The sequence below is a fragment of the Fistularia commersonii genome, chromosome 26 (genome assembly GCF_037954325.1).
Source record: "Fistularia commersonii isolate RoL2024-O1a breed Wild chromosome 26, RoL_Fcom_v1.0, whole genome shotgun sequence".
Classification (NCBI taxonomy): domain Eukaryota; kingdom Metazoa; phylum Chordata; class Actinopteri; order Syngnathiformes; family Fistulariidae; genus Fistularia; species Fistularia commersonii.
Window position 1 is genome coordinate 12,934,784 of NC_141309.1, and position 19,392 is coordinate 12,954,175.

The 19,392-nt window shown below is 41.3% G+C and overlaps 2 protein-coding genes across 3 annotated transcripts in view; both read right to left on the reverse strand.

Moving 5' to 3' along the window:
• The window catches only part of hmcn2 (hemicentin 2), a 45,319-nt gene extending 43,730 nt beyond the window's left edge, over positions 1–1,589 (reverse strand). Inside the window, exon 1 of the mRNA XM_086173306.1 lies at positions 1,176–1,589. Within this exon, the coding sequence (XP_086029432.1) occupies positions 1,176–1,434 (259 nt within the window). The 5' untranslated portion in view covers positions 1,435–1,589. The remainder of the gene's footprint in view (positions 1–1,175) is intronic.
• Positions 1,590–2,671: 1,082 nt separating this feature from the next.
• Positions 2,672–19,273, reverse strand: LOC147218667 (neuronal calcium sensor 1). 2 transcript variants are annotated; one of them, XM_086173962.1, is made up of 11 exons: positions 19,086–19,273; positions 18,305–18,423; positions 17,217–17,357; positions 14,047–14,071; positions 11,331–11,375; positions 9,225–9,363; positions 7,822–7,900; positions 5,104–5,192; positions 4,933–5,010; positions 4,259–4,366; positions 2,672–3,836 (listed from the first exon to the last, which is right to left on the reverse strand). In XM_086173962.1, exons 3-10 carry the CDS (start codon positions 17,278–17,280, stop codon positions 4,268–4,270), a joined length of 618 nt encoding a protein of 205 aa, XP_086030088.1. In that variant the 5' UTR covers positions 17,281–17,357; positions 18,305–18,423; positions 19,086–19,273; the 3' UTR covers positions 2,672–3,836; positions 4,259–4,267. The 2 variants fall into 2 exon arrangements, with proteins under 2 accessions (XP_086030088.1, XP_086030089.1); XM_086173963.1 differs by lacking the exon at positions 11,331–11,375.
• Positions 19,274–19,392: the final 119 nt, after the last annotated feature.

Consider the following 19,392-nt stretch of genomic DNA (forward strand, 5'->3'; position numbering starts at 1 on the left):
AAACCAGATTTCTGCACTGACAAAATTAAAATAATCAGGTTTTGCCCCCCAGAAATGTTCCGATATTTCAGAAATTAACATGTTATTCATGTGCTAAACCTGCAGCAGACCCTTCATGATGTATACAAGACTGAGGGGTCATGGCACTTTCTTGGATGCCTTTTGTGGCCAGTAAACACTGAGCAGAAGACAGTGTGCACATTGTTTTGGTTATAGGACAGAAGATTCTCATGACAATTATTACAAAGAAGACCCACAGTGGGTAGAATCCTGACTTGGTGCACCTAAAGTTGAGTTTTCAAGTAGCAAATGGGTTTTGAAAGCACCTTTGAGAGACTAATGACACAGAGCTTTCATGTATTGCGCTGACAAAAATCCCTCCACCAGTGGAGGATTCAAGTCCCAGTGTCCTCCTTGTGAGCCTGTAAAACACTGACAGCTCTGTAATACCTCTTTGTTAGCCACTACTGAATCTTCACAATCTTGAAAGTTTACAAGGTCCCAAAGGGCAGGGCACATTAAGCACACATAATGTGTGGTGTTAGTGCAGCCCACCATCCCCTCTGGCTGGCTAAACTGGGGGGCTCTGAGGGTTTTCCGGGGGCTAGGATGGGGGGTGGGGGGTGGAGGGAGGTGATTTGGGGTAATTACACACAGGCAGACAGCATATGCTTCTCATCAGTGCTCACACACCCTCCCCCATTAGAGCACTCTTGTTTTCAAGTTCCAGCTCTCCCATCCAGGACAGATGAAAGTCTTACCTGACTCACCTCCTCCTCGGCCTGAATCCTGCACTCCTGCATTCATCTCAAGTGAACCCGCTTTGGGATTCAGGTTTGGGCATTCGATGCAGCTCATTGCCTTTCTAAACCCTCCAGTTAAACCAATGTAAATTACATGGAACCCACTTTCATGGGTTTCGGCCGCAATGCAATCCAAAGTAGTGACATGGGGTTTGTAATCACTTAAAAGAGGAATCCAGTGAGATGCTGCTTTGTTTTTGTATATGTATGTATGAGTGTGACTGGCTTAAACATGCATCAAGAAATTATAAATATGCCAATGAATTTACTAAAAAACTGATTTAAGGCTAGTGATACAGTGGCATCAGCCCCCTTAAGTGTGCATTCAATATACTGTTTCAAGTACATGTGTTTGATCCAAAAAAACCTTACCTGGGTCATGAAACGGCACGAGAACAAAATTCTTGATGGGCCTGGCCCTCCGACTAAGTGTTTTCTCCAGAATCCTTGAGGCGCCATCTATCACCTGTTTCAGATCGTCATACATTGAGCCGGTAACATCGAAAACGAAGGCCAGCGTCGAGGCGCTGTCACCGGATCCATCATCATCCTCACCCGGGGGGACAGCCAAGAGTCTGTGCGTGCTGATACACAGCACAAGGACTAGGCAATTTAAGAAGTCACTGTTCATTTTTTTTTCCTAGTCAGATGAACTGCATCTGTCTGCTTGAATAGGGGGAATCACCTAAAACTAAAAAAAAAAAAACACAATATAAAAAAAAAGTGCAGTTAAGTTTGTCAAAAACTAAAATCAAATTAAATAAGTCTGCTTCCACTCGGGATGCGTCGAACGAAACGCAACGATTATCCCGTGCGAAACGCGTCCGGAGGAGCACATCCGCGCGTTAAACTTTTGGAGAAAAGAGTTGAGAGGTTCCGAGCAAGAGCGCCCCTTGAGATCCCGAGCTCTGACGCTTCGGCGGGGGCGGAGATGGGTATTAAAAGCTTCCAGAGTCTCAACCTGATTTGTATGTGTGCGTGAGTGTGTGTAACTCGACCCCACTGTGACTTCCACGCTTTAGCACTATTATAGCTTCCCTTTCAATTTTATTTCCCTCGCGCAATCGAGGTTCTTTCGACAGCTTTGCGCACATTAAAAGCTGAATATGGATAATGGATGTGGACAAGACATTGTCTAAGCCTTCATTTTTATAAATAGCCATACTTTAAATTCATCTGGCACCAATCTAATTTTACACATAGCCCACCCCGAGAAACATCCATTTGGCATATGAATGAGATGAATAGCTTTGCATGCCACACAGAAATACTCAGGTTGCTAATCTGGATATAAATATGGGATGTAAATTCATTCATGTGAACCCGGCAGTCTTGCTACATTGTTACAGAGGTACAATCACAGAGTGGGAGCCATTATATTACTGATCTAAATAAATAGGAGTCATATTTTAAAAGTTGTAGAAAGTTGAGTTACTCTGTCTACCAAGTGGCTTCCACACAGAAGCCAGTGTTTTATTAAGCCTCTCATTTTTATACCGAGACATAACCATTTTCTGCAGTTCATTGTACACAGTTCAACCATAAAGAGTAAGCTAGTATGTAAGATTGGATTTTGAAGCATCACATGTAGGCTTTACTAGAACTGAAGGAGTATTAAAGTGACTGATTAGGTGATAATCGTCATATAAGATGCAAGGATGAGTGCATCCGTAGACTATATTCTAGAGAAAATGTCATTGTTTGAAAGGTTTTTTTTTTTGGAAATGCACACCAAAAGCCCATGAATTAAACAACGGAGTTCCTTAAATGATTCAAAAACATAGCACAGTATATACAAAATAAAACAAAACGTCTTCTTAAATGGTTTCAAATTCAGAGACTAGTAATATAGCAATGGAAAACCTGGCCACTTAAATGCATTTTATTGTGTGCTCTTATACTGTTATCCAACAGGTAATTGGCAGAAATTATCATTGCATAAGGCATAAAATCAGTGAAGCTGTTAAACATCATAATGCTCTCACTAAAATTCAATGAGAATGAAGGGCATAATTGCATGCTCTGGCCTCACACAGGACAAATATAAAATGGACAACCGTTGCCACAGAGCTCACAAAAGTTTTACAACCAGAATTGAGGTCTGTTTGTGCCGCGCAACGTCTAGGCTTTTGTGTTTCTATAGTGGGGAGGGTAGGATGCACTAAAAACAATTATTGTCTCTCAATTTCAATGTAAATCGTGAGAATGTGTCGTGTTGCTGTGTCGTTCAGGATGTGGCCGTGCAACAGTGCAGACACTTTAGATGCTGGAGCTAACAGGGAGGTGAAAACAATGGGATGCAGAGGTTGCAAACATGGTAAAATACGCCCTGCTCCTTTCATGAGTCTTCTTCAAATAAAAACACCATTCTCTCAGAAAAGGAAACTTCAGAACGTGTAGGCAAAGCAATGCCATGGCACTCATGAAAAATGCAGCGCAATACATTTCAACAACTTTGATAAAAAATTAAATTTCATTAAATTTTTATGAGGAACATTTCTTAAATGCAGGAAAGCAGAAAATAAATTACAATAATATTATATAATACACTGCTCGGTAACTTTAAAGTTATTGATCATCATGTAACATATTTTCCCAGATCCTTTCACATTTGGAGTCCTTGTATAGATGAAGCAGCACCACAGTTCCTCTGTGTGACTCATCGCAGCATTACACAAACTAACACTCGGAGGGGAATTCGGTTCTCCATGGGGTAACCACAACATTGCTCTTGCAGGAATGCCTCCGCAGCACTCATGGGTGTTCATGTTGTTACATAGCTGCAAAAGCACAGATAAAATGACTGAGTGTTGCTGAAAAGTCACGCATCATATCAGAGGAAATAGATTTGTTCACAATCCATAGTGGAAAAGGAGACGGACAGCTGCTGACACAAACGCTGAACGACTGTGCAACAAACACTTGCAGTCCACTTCTGGGTGAGCAACTTTAACATGAGGCCTCTCTCCTCTTACAGGTGTGATGGTGCTGGATAAGTATGTTTGGCGCAGGAGGACGCTGAGCTGGATCCATCTGTGAAGAGCGGGGAATAACTGCCATTGAATATATCAGCTGTAACTGGTGCAGTGATACCTGTATTTCTTCAGATCATGACAGACAATCACTGAACAACACAGGAGCATTATCAAAAAAAAATGTGTTCCCAAGCTCACTTCACAGTTGACAAAACGCTGTGCAAGCTGTTGTCAACAATTGGCAGCAGCTGGTCGATTACATTAGGCAGTGAGAAGAGAGGATTGTCTCACTCTTTCCTCAGCACCACGAGACCATTTGATTGCTAGCCAACAAGTGGGCGTTTTTTTGTTTTTTTTTTATTAATTCTTGAGTAAGTTGAATTGTAAATAACAAAATATTTTCATGGTGTTGAAGAAGCCTTACCCTGGACTGAAAATTGCCTGTACACAGAAATGTGCATTGCATTTGCACTGACTCACCTTGCATCCCTACACAAGTCCATCATAGAGTGACAGCGCTTGCACAATAGAGGGGTCTGCCTTTGAGCCCTCCTGAAACTCCTGCAGAGTCAGCTTCCCATCTGCGTTCTGAAAGAGGAATAAGGGACAGCGTGAAACTCAAACCAGAGAATGCTTTTATACTAAATTAACACTAGGGGGCAAAAGAGGCTCTTGAGTAAAATGCTGTTGCTATTGCTTAGTGCTGTTGGACTGATCTTGGCTCAGTGCACTTGGATGGTTGCCACTTCACCAATACAAATCAGCAAGTGCTGCTGTGCTGCGCAGCCAGTCCAATGGACTGAACACACCCAGCAGGCTGCATCTCATCTTTCACTAAAGCTGAGTAGATTCTTGGAGCTGAGGGAACAGGATCCGGGCCAGCAGTGGAAGAGACTGTATATGTTTATAGACCGCTGGCAGTGTTAGCGACGCTGCAACAGATACAGCTAACAGCTCTAAACTTAACAATGTGCATATAACAGCTGAAAGGATGGCAACAAAGGCAAATTTAGTTTTTCCCAATGGTAAAATAAAAACCCTCTCTGCTACTTTGTAAAGCTTTTAAGCTTTGAAGCAATGTTTCAAATCTGAAGTAAACGCCATCCTAATTACCTTGGTGTTTTTTTCAATGATTTTGATGAGGAAATGCTTACCTTGTCCATCATAGCAAATATACGGTCCACTCGCTTTTCTGGAGTGTTTTCTTCCTCTGGCAGCTCAACAGTGTTCCCCTATGAAATCATACATGAACTTGAATCATACAGACTTTGTACAACTCAAGGTAAATCAGCTACATGTATCTTAAGTTTGAACTTAGAACTTACCACCATCTGATATATGGCATCGACTATGTTCAGCATCTCATCACGGGTAATGTAGCCATCATTGTCAAGGTCATATAATTTAAAAGCCCCTGTGTAGAGAAAAAACTGTCAAATGTTCTATAGGTTCATAAGCAGTATGTCTCAATACATATTAAGATGAAAAAACTACTGTGAGCCAAGAAATTAACAAGACCAACCTCCAAAAATAAATGTATTAACTGATAAAAAAATAGTAGATATCTAGTAGTTAAGCACTTTCCCCTTTTTTTCTTTGTCATATATGGAAACTCTTTTTGGGACTGCATTCAAAGCCAGACATTTGAAATTGATTTGATGTTGACATTTGGATGATTATTGGTTGTCCTAAATAGAAAGGAAATATAAGGATGTCCAATGCCACCCATCCATCCATCTTCTGCATCCAAGGTTGGAGCACAGGTCCAGCAGCCAAAGCAGAGAGACCGAAACTTCCCTCATCCCACCCACTTCATCCAGCTCTTCCGGCAGAATCTCAAGGCGTTCCCAAGCCATCCAAGAGACATGGTCCCTCCGGTGTGCCTTTGCCAGGGCCTCTTCCCAGTAGGCCATGCCCAGAACACCTCGCCAGTGTTCCCCTATGAAATCTGGTTAGGAGGCATCCTAACCAGATGCCTGAGCCACCACATTCGGCTCCTCTCAATGCGGAGGAGCAGCAACTCTATTCCGAGCCCCTACTGGATGGCCGAGCTTCTCGCCCTATCTCTAAGAGAGTCACCGCCCTGTGGAGGAAACTCGTTTCAGCCATTCGTATCCATGATCTCGTTCTTTCAGTCTCTACCTACAGCTTGGGTCCATCGGTGAGGGTCAGAACGCAGATCAACCGGCAAACCGAGAGCTTCAACGTTTTGACTCAGTGCCTTCCTCACCAGGACAGACAAATGCGGAGTTTGCAGTACTGCAACTTTGCACTGATTCACCTGTCGATCTGCTCTATTCTTCCCTCACACATGACCGAACCCTGAGATACATGAACTCTTCCACTTGCGGCAGGTTCTCATCCCCAACTTGAAGAGGGTGCCCAACCTTTTTTCCGGCTGAGGACCAAAGCCTTGGATTTGGTGATGCCGATTTTCATCTCAGCCGCTTCACATTTGGCTGCCAGCTGCTCCAGTGAGAGCTGGAAATCATGCTCAGACAAAGCCTTTAGAATAGAATCAGCCACAAAAAGCAGAGACCCATCCTGAGGACGTCAAACCAGATCCCCCCAACACATTTGAAATCATTTCTATAAAGCTTATGAACTCAATCTGTAACAAAGGCCAGCTCTGGCAGTGTCCAACCCTAAATGAAAACTATCCTGGATTAATGCAGGGAATTCAGATCTAGTTCTGACACTGGTCATACAGGAACTAAATGGCCCGTATACAGGACTTTCTCAGAAAATTAGAATATTGCGATACAGTTCTTTATCTTCTGTGATGCAATTACAAAAACAAAAATGTCATACATTCTGGATTCAGTACAAATCAACTGAAATATTGCAAGCCTTTTATTATTTTAATATTGCTGATTATGGCTTACATCTTAAGAAAACTCAAAAATCCTATCTCAAAATATTAGAATATCATGAAAAAGTATTTTTTGTTTTTTAATTGCATTATAGAAGACAAAGAACTTTATCACAATATTCTGAGACAGTCCTGTAAGCCTTGGTGACTCCCATTTTTAAATAGGGGGGACCACCTCCCCAGTTTGCCTATCTGAGGCCGCTATCCCCCACTTCCACACAATGTTGCAGAGGTGTGTAAGCCCGGACAGCCCCATAGCAACAAGAGCCTTAGACGAACTCAGGGCAGAACTCATCCATGCCCAGGGTCCTGCCAATGAGGAGTTTTTAAACCACCTTGACAACTTCAGCTCCAGTAATAGGGGAGCCCACCCCTGAATTCCCAGACTACTCATTGGACGGCATGTTGCTGGGATTAAGGAGGTCTTTGAAGCACTCCTTCCATCAACCCACAACGAGTCAAGGTCGGTAGCACCACAAAGGCCCTTCCTGCTCGTGTCCACCAGCTAGTTATGATGGTTTTGGGCCAGGCTGTTAACTGACCATGTAACATCTTTCAAATGTCAAAATCTTAGTGTCCGTTACGAGTTTAAGATCTTTTGACCATGACAACTATGCTTTGGTTTGATCCTAACATTATTAATATTACCAATTTCCTACCAAAAAAGACAGTCCAACATATTTCTGATCTGAACTTGCACATTTTCATGATTCTGCCCTGAGGTCGAGCATAAAACTGTTTTTTTCAGAGAGTACTCAACAGTGGCACATTTCTTTCCAAGTGCATCTTTTTTAAATGAAAAAAATTATTATGAGTCTGGTGACATCAAAAAGGTCAATTTCAGTGGAATTACTGAGAAGTGATTAAAGGCGAGGCCAAGATTTACAATGACTTCCCAGTTAAAGCGATAATGAATGTAATTGTATATACTTAAATAATGATCTCACTACCACAAGTTAGAAAGGTTGTGGATAAAGCTGCTAGTCAACACTGGATCCTTTTCTTGGGCGCGTATTTAAACAGTTGTCTACACACTGGGTCATGACCCCTCACAATCTGGAGCATGCTGTGTCTTGCAAATCATTGTTTATCAGCAACCTGGCCTCCCTCATATACAATCCAAAATTCTGCCATTTCAATGCGAAAAATAGCGTAGGATGTATCTTCTTACATCTTAGCTTCTCATCTAGAGTCCCCCGAGAGGTCACTGACAACGCCTGGATGAACTCCGAGAATTCAATGCGTCCATCCTAGAGTGATGAAATGTAGAGAAAGAGAAAAAGAAATGAGTGTGAAAAAAGATTAGGATCTGTCTTCACACTTGCTGTACTTTCAAAAACTCTTTGCTGTTCTTTTAAGACATCCTTGCTGTATTCTGCTGAAAAAGGGGCCAGACATTTGCTCCAAGTCTGCTGCTATTTTTGTTCTGCACCTGCCTCTCTCCTGAGACAGAAATATGTCACCTCTGGTCATTAGGAAGATGGATGCTACTGGCTCACTGTCCAGAAGTTAAAGTACAAAAATATAACTACACATTTTGAAATGTTTCAAATGATCCAATGACAACAATAGCAAAGCGTATAATTGTATCTGACAAGGTAGATCATATTATTTCATATCAACTTTGGCAGGCCTACACGTTTAAAAGTGTGGAACTTTTCACATGAAAACATCAGTTGATGGAGGGACGCTCATCTCATACAAAGCCAATCTCCATTCAGATTCTCAGCACTTCATCTTGTATTTATCAGTGAGCACAATTACATGTAAGCAATGGCCTATCGTCAGCACGCTTTATCTATGCCAGACATCTGACCAGTTAGAAAACTCAGCACTCCTGCATTGCTAATGACAAGTCATAAAAAGTGTTAGGATCAATGCCTTCTTTAACTACAGGGTGCATAATGCAAATGAAGGTTATAGATAAACATCAGAATGAGGGGCTGTCTGATCTTACTGACACAGAACCTCTTAACCAAAGTCAATAAACCTCTAGGGGCTCACCTGAACCCACAGAGCTGCTAATCTGCTGTTTATCTACACAACATGAGTGTTCATCAGTGACAGTAATGACTGGCCTCTGTTAAAAATGGTTTTAAAATCATAACCTCAGATCTTTAAAGGATGCGTACACATTAGAGATAAAAAAAAGACCTTAATTTCAATAATAAGAAGGCAGTTCTTGAACAAAGGTCATAAATGAATGAGTATTATAAGAGATTAATGATTAGAGATCAGTGCTGTGAGAAACCTGAAGGCTTTTCTTCAAACTCCTTGTAAATATTTAAAACCACATTTAAAACTACAGAATTTAGGTTGTATTCACCTATAAAACATTGGTTCTCAAATTCTCAAATATAACTAAGAACGGCTACGGAGTAAGAACAGCAGCAAAAATAACTATTTCTTTGTTTTTAATGAATGATAATCTGGCTTGAACAGAAGAAAGACTTAGCTTTACCTTCCCAAATATTTTTTGGACAAATACTTCCCTTTTATCAAAAAAAACAACAATAATTAGTCGGAGTTCAAGTAACAAATGAAGCATAATAATAGAGTAAATGAATTAGAAACCTTATTTTCATCAAATACATTGAAGACAAAGGAGGCAAACTTTGTGGGATCTCCAAACGGAAAGAACTGCTTGTATATCTTCTGAAATCCCACAGCATCAAGCTGCCCACTGGGACAATCCTTGATGAAGCCCTTGTACCTGACAAGAAAAAATACAAATAGAGGACAATAAGTAAAACCAACACACTGTCAAGGAAATGCAAATTTGAGGAGAAAAAAATCTAGATCAAGACTCATGACCTGGAATTATATCATCCATTCAGTACAAAGCATTACTGATTCAGTTTGAAAGATTGAGCTGGCTCAAAAAGGTGAAGTGCAAAGCTATTTGTCTCATTCACAGATAAGACAATCATCCTAATCCAATAGCAAGCCCAGAGTGGTTAACTCTAATCAAATTATGCTGTAGTCCTCGTTTGATAATATGCATGGCTGATAGATAAGTCTGAAAGCTTCCTCTTGCCCCTGGAAATGACATATCTAGTGAGAGACTTAACATCTCCATTAGCCTATATATAGAAGCATTTCATAAGCAATTTCAAGGGCAGTCATTCAAAGGTAGGGTGTTTCCTTCTATAGGACACAGCATCATTGGAGTCTCTCGAAACTATAATGGGCCAGGGAGCAAACAAGGGAGTGTTAGCCTTCACAATAAACAATGTGGGATAAGAAAGTGGTGGGAGAAGAAAATAGCAAGATATGATAAGACTCTCAAGTTATAAAAAGCATTGAAAGAGCTTTTATCCACAATATAATGATGCAAGTTCACACAAGGGAGCACAGCTTATTTCATATGTGAGTCGGTTATGGCTCCTCAGAATGAGGCAGTGCTGTAATTAAGAGCAGAGAGAGAGTGCAATGATGAAGAATGAAGGCCAGAACACATCTTTTCCACATAGTCTCTGGCTCCACATACTTCTCTCAAACCCTTTAATTTTAATCTGCCTCAGATATGATGAAGCGAGCTCCTTCTCCTCAAACATATTAACGGTTTCAAGAGCAACTGGAAATAATCAACTGAGAAAACAAAGGGGAAGAGAGCAGAACAATGTAATTCTTGCATTCAGATTAGCTGATAATCTACACAACTCATTTGGTATCCAGAATGCTGAGACACAGTGCTATTTATGATCTATAGCCAACCCATTTCACCTCCAGTCTTTTTTAATACAAAAGTGTATGTTGCATACATTTGTGTTTATTGAACAGAATTGAGCTAAAATGCCCTCAGCAAAGGCTTCAGCAGCTGTTTTGCATGAAATGATCACCTCTTTATATGAATGGAGTCATTCGTAATAAATCACAATGCATGTATTATGACGATTTCTTTGAGAAATCTTTACCACCTGAATAGCACATCAGATTCATACATGTGAAACTTTTAATTTGCAAGAGTCCTTACGACATTCTATTTTACCAAATAAAAAATTCATGTTCATGATACACGCTTGCACTTCTTATCAAATAGTTAGAATTATTATAATAGGTAGAGTGTGAAAAATATCCAGATGGTACTCCATGTTTGTTCAAAAAATTGATATTAATCATTTCTAGCATTAAATCATTAAAGCTTTTATTGACAAAGTAATAAACAGGTGCGGTACAGGGCTCTGATACACAATTAAGCATATTTAAAAAACAATAAATACATCTATATTGGTACTCGACTGTTTGTTTCTCTTGAAAATTGACACACCAAAGTGAAAAAAGTATTCATTGATGTAGAATTAGCCTCACTGAATATGTGTGGGTACTACTGTACAAACGATAGCAGCATTTGGATATACAGTATATTGGAATCTGCACACTACCAACACATTTTCTGTCTTTATCAGAACGCTCCTCATCCACCCAGGAACAGATCGTGTGCGAGAAATGTGGCTTGATGACACTGGTGCTAAGACAAAGTCAGACTGTACTTGAAGTAGTTGAATCATGTAACTGTGCACTGCTCTTGCAGTGACAGCAAACATGACGACATGACAAGTTTCATAAGAAGAATGTTAGGAAAGCCATTTCAAATGATTACCGAAACCAATATAGTACTGTACCATTCTAATGACATATGAAGAATTATAAGCACTGGCGTCTACCACGGTGGCTTACTCGAGAGTTGTGCAGGATGTTTCACAGGATCCTGTTCCTCGATAGCTGGAAAACATCACTGCGGTATGACATTTTGTTATTGATTTCAGGTGAGCTTTAAGCATACTAATGATGTTCCCTTGGAGGAGAATTAAAAAGGGGAATGAATTTAATGCTCTGCACAGGCATTTATCTAACCCTGCTAATTCTTCTGTGTCTGTGCCTGTTCTCTAATTACACGCCATCTGGCATTTCCCCTGGTAAAATTTCCTCTTATCCCTCACACTCAGCCGTGTTGATTGCTGCTGATCTCAAAGTGAGGACTCGTTCAAAGTTTTTTGTGAAACACAGTGAGAGTGATGGCAAGTGCATAGCAAACCGCAGTGTGCGTAGCCAGGAGGCAAGGGAATGAGGGTATTCCATCCCAGTGCGCCCAGTCACTAAAGAGACAACCTAGCTTGGAGGCTCTAGACCTCCTAATGCTCCATGATATCGAGTGCTGCTTCAGTTGCTGCTACTGCACAGCTATATAAGAGCCCTGACGTCTTCCCCCATAGGAGACCCTAACTGCGGACATGAACAGACAATGACTAACTCCCTTCATGCATGCAGAATTATATTATGAAATGAAAAACCAAAGGAATAGAATTGAAGTGTGAACACCGAACGATGATAATTTTATATTTCTTCTTCATTTTTTTTTCATCTTTTCCAAACAATAGAATGACAGTGTTATGTAAAAACAAAAGCAATGGCTGCACTCATGCTTGAATCATCACTGTAATGGAGAGGCATTCTTTTTCTGCATGCGTGTAGCTGTCAAGTGGTGTCTTTGAGGAAAAATAAATAAATGAAATAATAAATAATACTTTGGAATTGACTCCCTAACAGAAATTCTCAGTATCACTACCCTTGTAGGTCTTACCTGAAGTATAACGTTTACACAAATATGATTCATATTTTTATATAAACGGTCAATAAAGGCCAAGCAGTGACCTTTCTTAATCACAAAAAAATAACTGTTTGCATTCCGGCTCCCCTGTTTGGCCCTGTCCGAAAAATAAAACTTAAAAGACAGTGCTGCTACTTAACCTGATTACCATTAGCCTTCATTTACAAGACCACAGCACTGGGGAGTGCACCATATCAAAGGATGCCAAATTGGAAGCCCCCCCTTTTGCTCTAATCATTGGCACATGGTGTTTTATGCACTACCATAAATGATTGATGTTTTTTTAAAATAAATGTTTTTTAAAATGTACAAAACTGACCCATGTTATTTTTCACAACAGAGCTGTGATGAAATGTTATGTAATGAGAGCAGGATGTTTGAAATTTTTTTGTGCGGTTTCTTGTCACTTTATCTTTTTTCCATAGCAATTCTGCAGTAGCCAGTAATTAAAAAAGCACAGTTTCAGTTGAATCCACCTTCTTTTCTTTTTCGGCTTCTCCCTTCAGAAGTCGCCACAGTGAATCAACCTTCTCCATCTAACCCTATTCTCTGTATCCTCCTCTCTCACACCAACTAATTTCATATCCTCTCTCATTCATCCATAAATCTTCTCTTTGGTCTTCCTCTAGACCTCCTGCCTGGCAGCTCCAATTCCTGCATCCGTCTACCAATATAGTCACTGGCTGTCCTCTGTCCATGACCCGACCATCTCAGTCTGGCTTCTCTGACCTTCTCTCCAAAACATCTGACATGTGCTGTTCCTCTGATAGACTCATTCCTGATCCTATCCATCCTTGTCACTCCCAAAGAGAACCTCAATATCTTAATCTCTGCGACCTCCAGCTGTGCCTCCTGTCTTTTCGTCATTGTCATTGTGCCATGAAAGCCAATTAAGCAAACGCATCGCGCAAATACTTTAATCCTGCAGTTACCGAAAGAGCCGCTAGATGGCAGAGATTATTTGTAAAACAACAGTTTGCATTAACACTAACTGGCAATAAACCAAATGGATGTACTTAGGATTTACTGCTTTCTGTGAATGCGATTTCACAAGTTAATTTGAATGAATTGTCCCAGGTTATTTTTATTTCACTAAATTACATTGAAGCATTCGATCTTGCCATGATGAATTCCTATCTAGTATAAATAACTTTGTGATTTTGTGTCTAAACATAAATAACAGGCGAAAATACATACAAACAGTAATCTTTGACTATTTGGAAAAAAAAACTGATTTGGAGCATTACAGTCCTGTCAGTGCAGGCAAATGTATCAGTGTATCAATTGTAAAAGACAGATGGAGACATGCCAGAACGGGTCATGCTGACTAATAGGTACAGAGTACAACAGGAAGAATTCCTAATCTTCATTATGATGAAGCTCTCTGGTCATGTTGTCATGCCTGAGAGTAGAACAACCAACGGATCCTGCTGTTCTGATCAGCCATTTCTTATCCAAACACAACCAAAAAGATAGTCAAGGAACATCATGGAAATATTTCTATCGCTGTTATCAGGCTTGAAAGTCATTCACTTTCAGTGAGATTTCAAAGTCATTCTATTTTCAGAATGCAGCTGTCTTCAGGGTACTGTGAGGAAGGTGGCTTCAAAAAAGCAAACTATCTGTAAATGCACTATCCAAGGATTTTGAAGCTAAATAAAGTATCAAAGTGGATTTCAAGTTGGCCAATTTAAGGCTTCCTGATTCTTATTTCCACGCCAGTGAAGACACAATTGCTTGCCTCTGACAAGCCCTGCAGTATTAAAAATCAATGCACACACTTACCACTGCTGCACCTCTTTCTCGGTAACTGTAAGAGAAATAAAGAGTGACATTAGCTTGGAGGAATACTTTGGTTTCCTTTAAAAATATTAGCTTGCTTTTGAACAAGGGACCTGAGCAGCACTATCATTAATCACTCTGGCCTATTGCTTTCTGACATCTTACTTGAGTAAAAATGTTCAACAGTGTCAATGTGCAATTAAGAGAAAATTGCCAGATTTAGTGGGATACAGAATTGATTCTTGTGTATTGTCAGCGGAGATGGCAAATGGGCAGTAAACTACCAGGCCAGTGAGTAGAAGACAAGTAGGAGGAAACCCTTGGGAACCACAAAAAGACAATCAGGCTGAGGGAACGAAGGTCAGCCATGGATTTAAGAAAGAGAGCATTTTGGTTAGCAAGATGTGTTATCATGGCCACAAAAACACCATTATCAACCAGTTTGTGATCAACTGATCCCTTGTGGCTATCCTATGTCACTTTACTTTCTGTCAAGGAGCCAAAGCAATTTTCACTGTTTTGGCCCCTGGGGCTGTTAATGAAAAGAGGGGTTGGAAATCAATAAAATTAGTCTAACCAGGAGGTCCTCTGAGAGACTTTCTGAATATATGTAGCTTAGTATAGGTGCCATCTACAGCCACCTCTGCCAGGCCAGGAAAACAAACAGCTTGTTAGTTAATCGATAATTTATTCCTCTGTAATGTTTAACTGTTTTGCAGCTCATTTCCATGGTTACTCAAAGCTGAACTTACAAAGATAGACAAGCCAAACAATTAGATTTCTTCACTAATGTTACTATTGCTCTTTTGGATAATAATCATACCCAGGGGCTATGAAAAAGGAGTAGGTAGATTCTGTCTGCATACATCTCAGCCTCAATTTGTATGGTTCAACATTCTACCAAGCTCCCCTTCATGTGGCCCTTCATGTGGCAATACATGTCAGGGTCAATCTCATGATTGTCATGCAAGGGAAACTACCATTAAATTGACCTCAGAACTCTATGTAGTCACAAATGGAGGGAGTTTGCCACAACAACGATTTATGAAAAATGTCATTACATAACCCAGTCAGAACCAGTGGGAAGTAATGCAATAAGCCATTACAGGAGATCGTGAGGTCCATTGAGCAGGCTGGCCTTGCAGGGTCTGCTACATCACATCCAGCTTGCACTGTCACTTTGAGCTCCTTCCTTGGTCTTATAACTTTCAAAATGGTCATGCTATTACAGAGACCCAGACTGCTTCCAGCAGATTTTAGTGAATCTGATGGTGTATTTAAATGATGTCAGAACAATGAGTCAGTAAGACCATTTATAGTTTTTAATAGGCTTTCCTAAAGCCCAGGTAATTCTACAAGAAAAAGCTGGCAAGCCTCTTCGGACTGCTGACAATTATCTGTCCATGTTTAGCATTTTCAGTCTCTAGGGGGAGATTATTCTTCTTAAGCAAATTATGTTTTATTTGCAAATCTAGTGAACAAAACCTATATATCTACAGATACTGTAGTGAGCTGAACAGGTTTCATATATGCCCTCGCATTATTGTTAGTCTGAGACACAATAATCTGTTGCAAGAAAAAGACCACACTTCCATTACCAGACACAAAAAATCACACATACAAAGAAATTTACTAAGCCCCCAATCTGTCAAGAACCAACAGAAAGCAGTGACTGAAATGACAAAGCACATGAGAGCAAGACAAAAGGCTCGGAAAAAAGGAATGATGGGAGTCTCAAATCAAGAATGGAAGCCAAGGGAGAATGATCCAGGAGAAAAAAGTGTGGTTACCCACTCAGCAATGCTAACCAGATAAGATCCTAATTATACTATTCCATTCCCTACTCAAGGAGGGCAATTAAGGAAAACAGCAAGAGAGACAGGGTGAGGGGGTAAGAGAGGGAGAGAGGATGAGTAAAGGTCAGCAACAACCATCCCAGCGAGGAGCCCAGTCTTCCTCCACTGTAATTTCCTTTCCTTCCTTGCTCTTGCTGTAAAGACTGCCACCACACAAATAACACTGTCATTAGGCAGCCAATTGATGTCAACTCCCACTCACACCTGCACACTGTACTGCTCAAATTATAATAATGGAGATATACTCCAGAAATAAAACACAAATGATTAATAGTGTGTCTCCCTCTGAGACGACTTTGTGCTGGAAGTTATCCATTTGCGCTCGAATTTGATTGAAAGGCATGGCGAGGGATCAAATAGACATATATTTATAATAATAATTTATTAACCCCTCACAGGGAAATTCATTCTCTGCAATTAACCCACCATGGATGAACCATGAGCAGTAGGCTGTCGTCCATCAGCACCAGGGGAGCATTTTGTGGGTTGAGCATCTTGGTCAACAACACTTCAACACATTAGGAGGAGGCAGACCAGGAATTGCACCAGGAATGTTTTGTTCCAAAGGCAATTGCCACCCCACGCCACCCCTATTAGCGCTGGGACGGTGAAAAAATTAAAAGCTGACAGTCTTAGTCACTGGAACACTGTAAATACGCGAATGTGTAGCCAGGCTTTGACTTTCGTCTTGTGACATTCCTATCCAAGATCAAATCATATTTTTCTATATGAAGAATTGGCAAATACATCAGTAGAGATATAAATCATAGCATGCATTAATACAGAAAGTGTTAAAATTCTATAGCTTTCTCTGTCTTTGATTAAAATTTAGTGAATATCCATGAACTGCATACAAATCAAGCCCCTCCTGTGTAAACCTGCAGCTCGGGCTGATACAAACTTCGCATCTGCATATTCATGAATCCCCTCAGCTTGGTTTAAATACGCTGATTACAACTTGTGCCAGATACGTAAACCAATCACAATTTGTTCCACAACAAATTGTGAGCGTGAGCTTATTCTCAGCTGACATCTACTTGTAGCTGTTATGTCGATAATGAGAAACCAGTGTAGAACACCAATACACTAAAAACCAACAGGCACAGCTATCGACTCTCCAGCCAGGAAGGGAAACATTAATTTGAAACTGCAGCGGTAAAAATAGTGTCAGTTGTTCCTGTTGCGTTGGTGTATCACAAATTGATAACATCATTCATTTGAGAGGAAGTTTGAGACTTCACATGCAGGATAGCTGACAAGAGGATGGGGTGGACTTTATTTCTGGAGAAAAGCAGAAGCAGACCAAGAGATACTCACAGTAGGTTTTCCTTGTCAATTCCTCCACGACCTCTGGCTTGAGCTTGCTGTTGGATTTACCCATGATCTTCAGCTCTCCTGTCCACCTTCAGATCCAACTTGGCACAAAGTACCTGTTACTACCTCCTCTGGTCTGCTCCTCTGCCAAAAACATACACAAATGACGGCCAGTTAACATACATTTGACGAGCGATATTAGAAAAAGGACTGTTTCTTTTGGTTTGGCGAAAAAAAAACTCCCATTCAAGATAAAAGAGGGCTTTCTCTCTTTGTAGTTCACTTTAGCTGTAGTCATGATCTGCTCAGTCATCGGCACTGCCAAGTGAAACCCCAGGGTCCCGGCAATGAAGGCGCGGCAGGTTCTTGAGTTTATGACAGAGCTGGGTGTCTGTGTGTCTGCTTCATTTCCTCACAGCAATCCGTGGGCGAAGAATGGCGTTCTGATGCGTTGCTACCTTTCATCCTTGGATACAAGAGTCACTCAGTGGCTGGGTTAAGCATGCTCACTCCCTCACAGTCATTCTCTGTTCTTCTCACTCCTCCCACCCCTCCTTTCTCACTATTATCTCTATTGCTTTGAATGAGTTATCGTGGAAAAGATTCCCACCACCTGGACAGTTGAGATAAGGAAGAGCGTAAACCAAAAGACAGTCAACAGAGCCCCTCTTCAATCCAAACTACAGGGCCTTTGCACTCACTCACAGTACTTTGACTCTAATACTAAATGTTTATGCAAGCATAACATGCTGAGTAATAGGCTATAGCAATGATAGGTTGGAAAAATAAGCCAGTTGTTGACGAATATTAGATGCTTACAACACAGCAACAATTTAAAAAATAAAGGGAGATCTACTCTTGCTCTCAAAATAAGCAGTACACTTTTCTTCTACATTCTGACTAATTCTGTACGTTCCTGGCCTCAAGACAGCATGGTATGGTTATTTTTTTCCTCTGTCGCAGACAGGAGATGAGGGATAATGGAATTTCTTTGAATCAAGGGCGGCCTGGTGTTGGCATGCATGCACTGATGCCAAACCACAGCAGCTGTCTTGGCTGCAGAATTAGAAACTACAGTTTGCACTAGGCACCTTCACTTCAAACATCTGTCTTCTGTGGCCAAGACTCGGGATGTGCTTCTGAGGGACGTCACACTGGTAATCACCATCTTGTGCTCTCAAGCTTTGTGGTCCTGGGTGTCGCTTAGAGTCTATGAATATAAACAGACAGACAGTAGTTATGAGATGCATGAGTTGGGCTTAAGTGTAAAAGGCGTGTGTTGTCAAATAAAGAGTTACAATCTCAGGAGCACTAGACAGGAAAAATCCTCAAAAGGTAGGACACGATCTTTCTTTTGTCGGCCAAAGCTGCTGAAAGTAGCCACTAAAGGAAGCAAACCGTGGAGTTGTTTGGTCACAGAAGATATGAGGCTAATTGAAAACTTAGCTCATCTTGTTGAGCAAGTTACAAAATGAAAGTACCAAGGCTTAGAAATGATCGATTGTGCTGAAGTCTTCGACGTGACCAGGATTGAGCGTAACTTGAGAGTGTGCGCGTGGGATGGCTAAATTCAAAACAAACAAATAATATTAGCTAAATAAACCCGCGAGGAAATGTGCTGCGTGTCAGTAATCGAAATCTGTTGCCGGAGAAAGACATTTATTTGCGGCGCCGGCAGGTGGGATGTTGCCTGGCAATGCCATAGCAACACACAGTTTATGGCTAGAGCACAACGGCTACTGTTCCGGAAGCTTGCTAGCATTTATTCTTCGCGTTAGGCACCCACGCCGTTACGTGTAGCGGGACACACTTGGATAATAAACACGGATATTCGACGGGGGCGAAACATTGGAAAGCGGCGTGACGGTTTACCTGAGCAGCGGAGGGCGGGAGCCGGGTGGTGGCGTGGGGGGAGGGAGGGGAGGCACGCCGGGTTTCAACGCCGTCTTTCCCCGTCTTCCTGCGCCAAGCTCCGGAGCGACTCGCCGCCTGGAAAGGATGACTGGCCGCCCGCGCCGCTACTCCGCCGCCGCCGTCAGAGTGACGTTGATGCCCCGGCCAGCCCGGCTCAGCCCAGAGCCACCGCGGCGCTGCGGTACGGAATCTCCGCGCTTCCACGCGTGTCAACTGCTTTACAGCCTCTTCCCTTCCACTGGAAAGTTTTTAACAAGTCAAACGG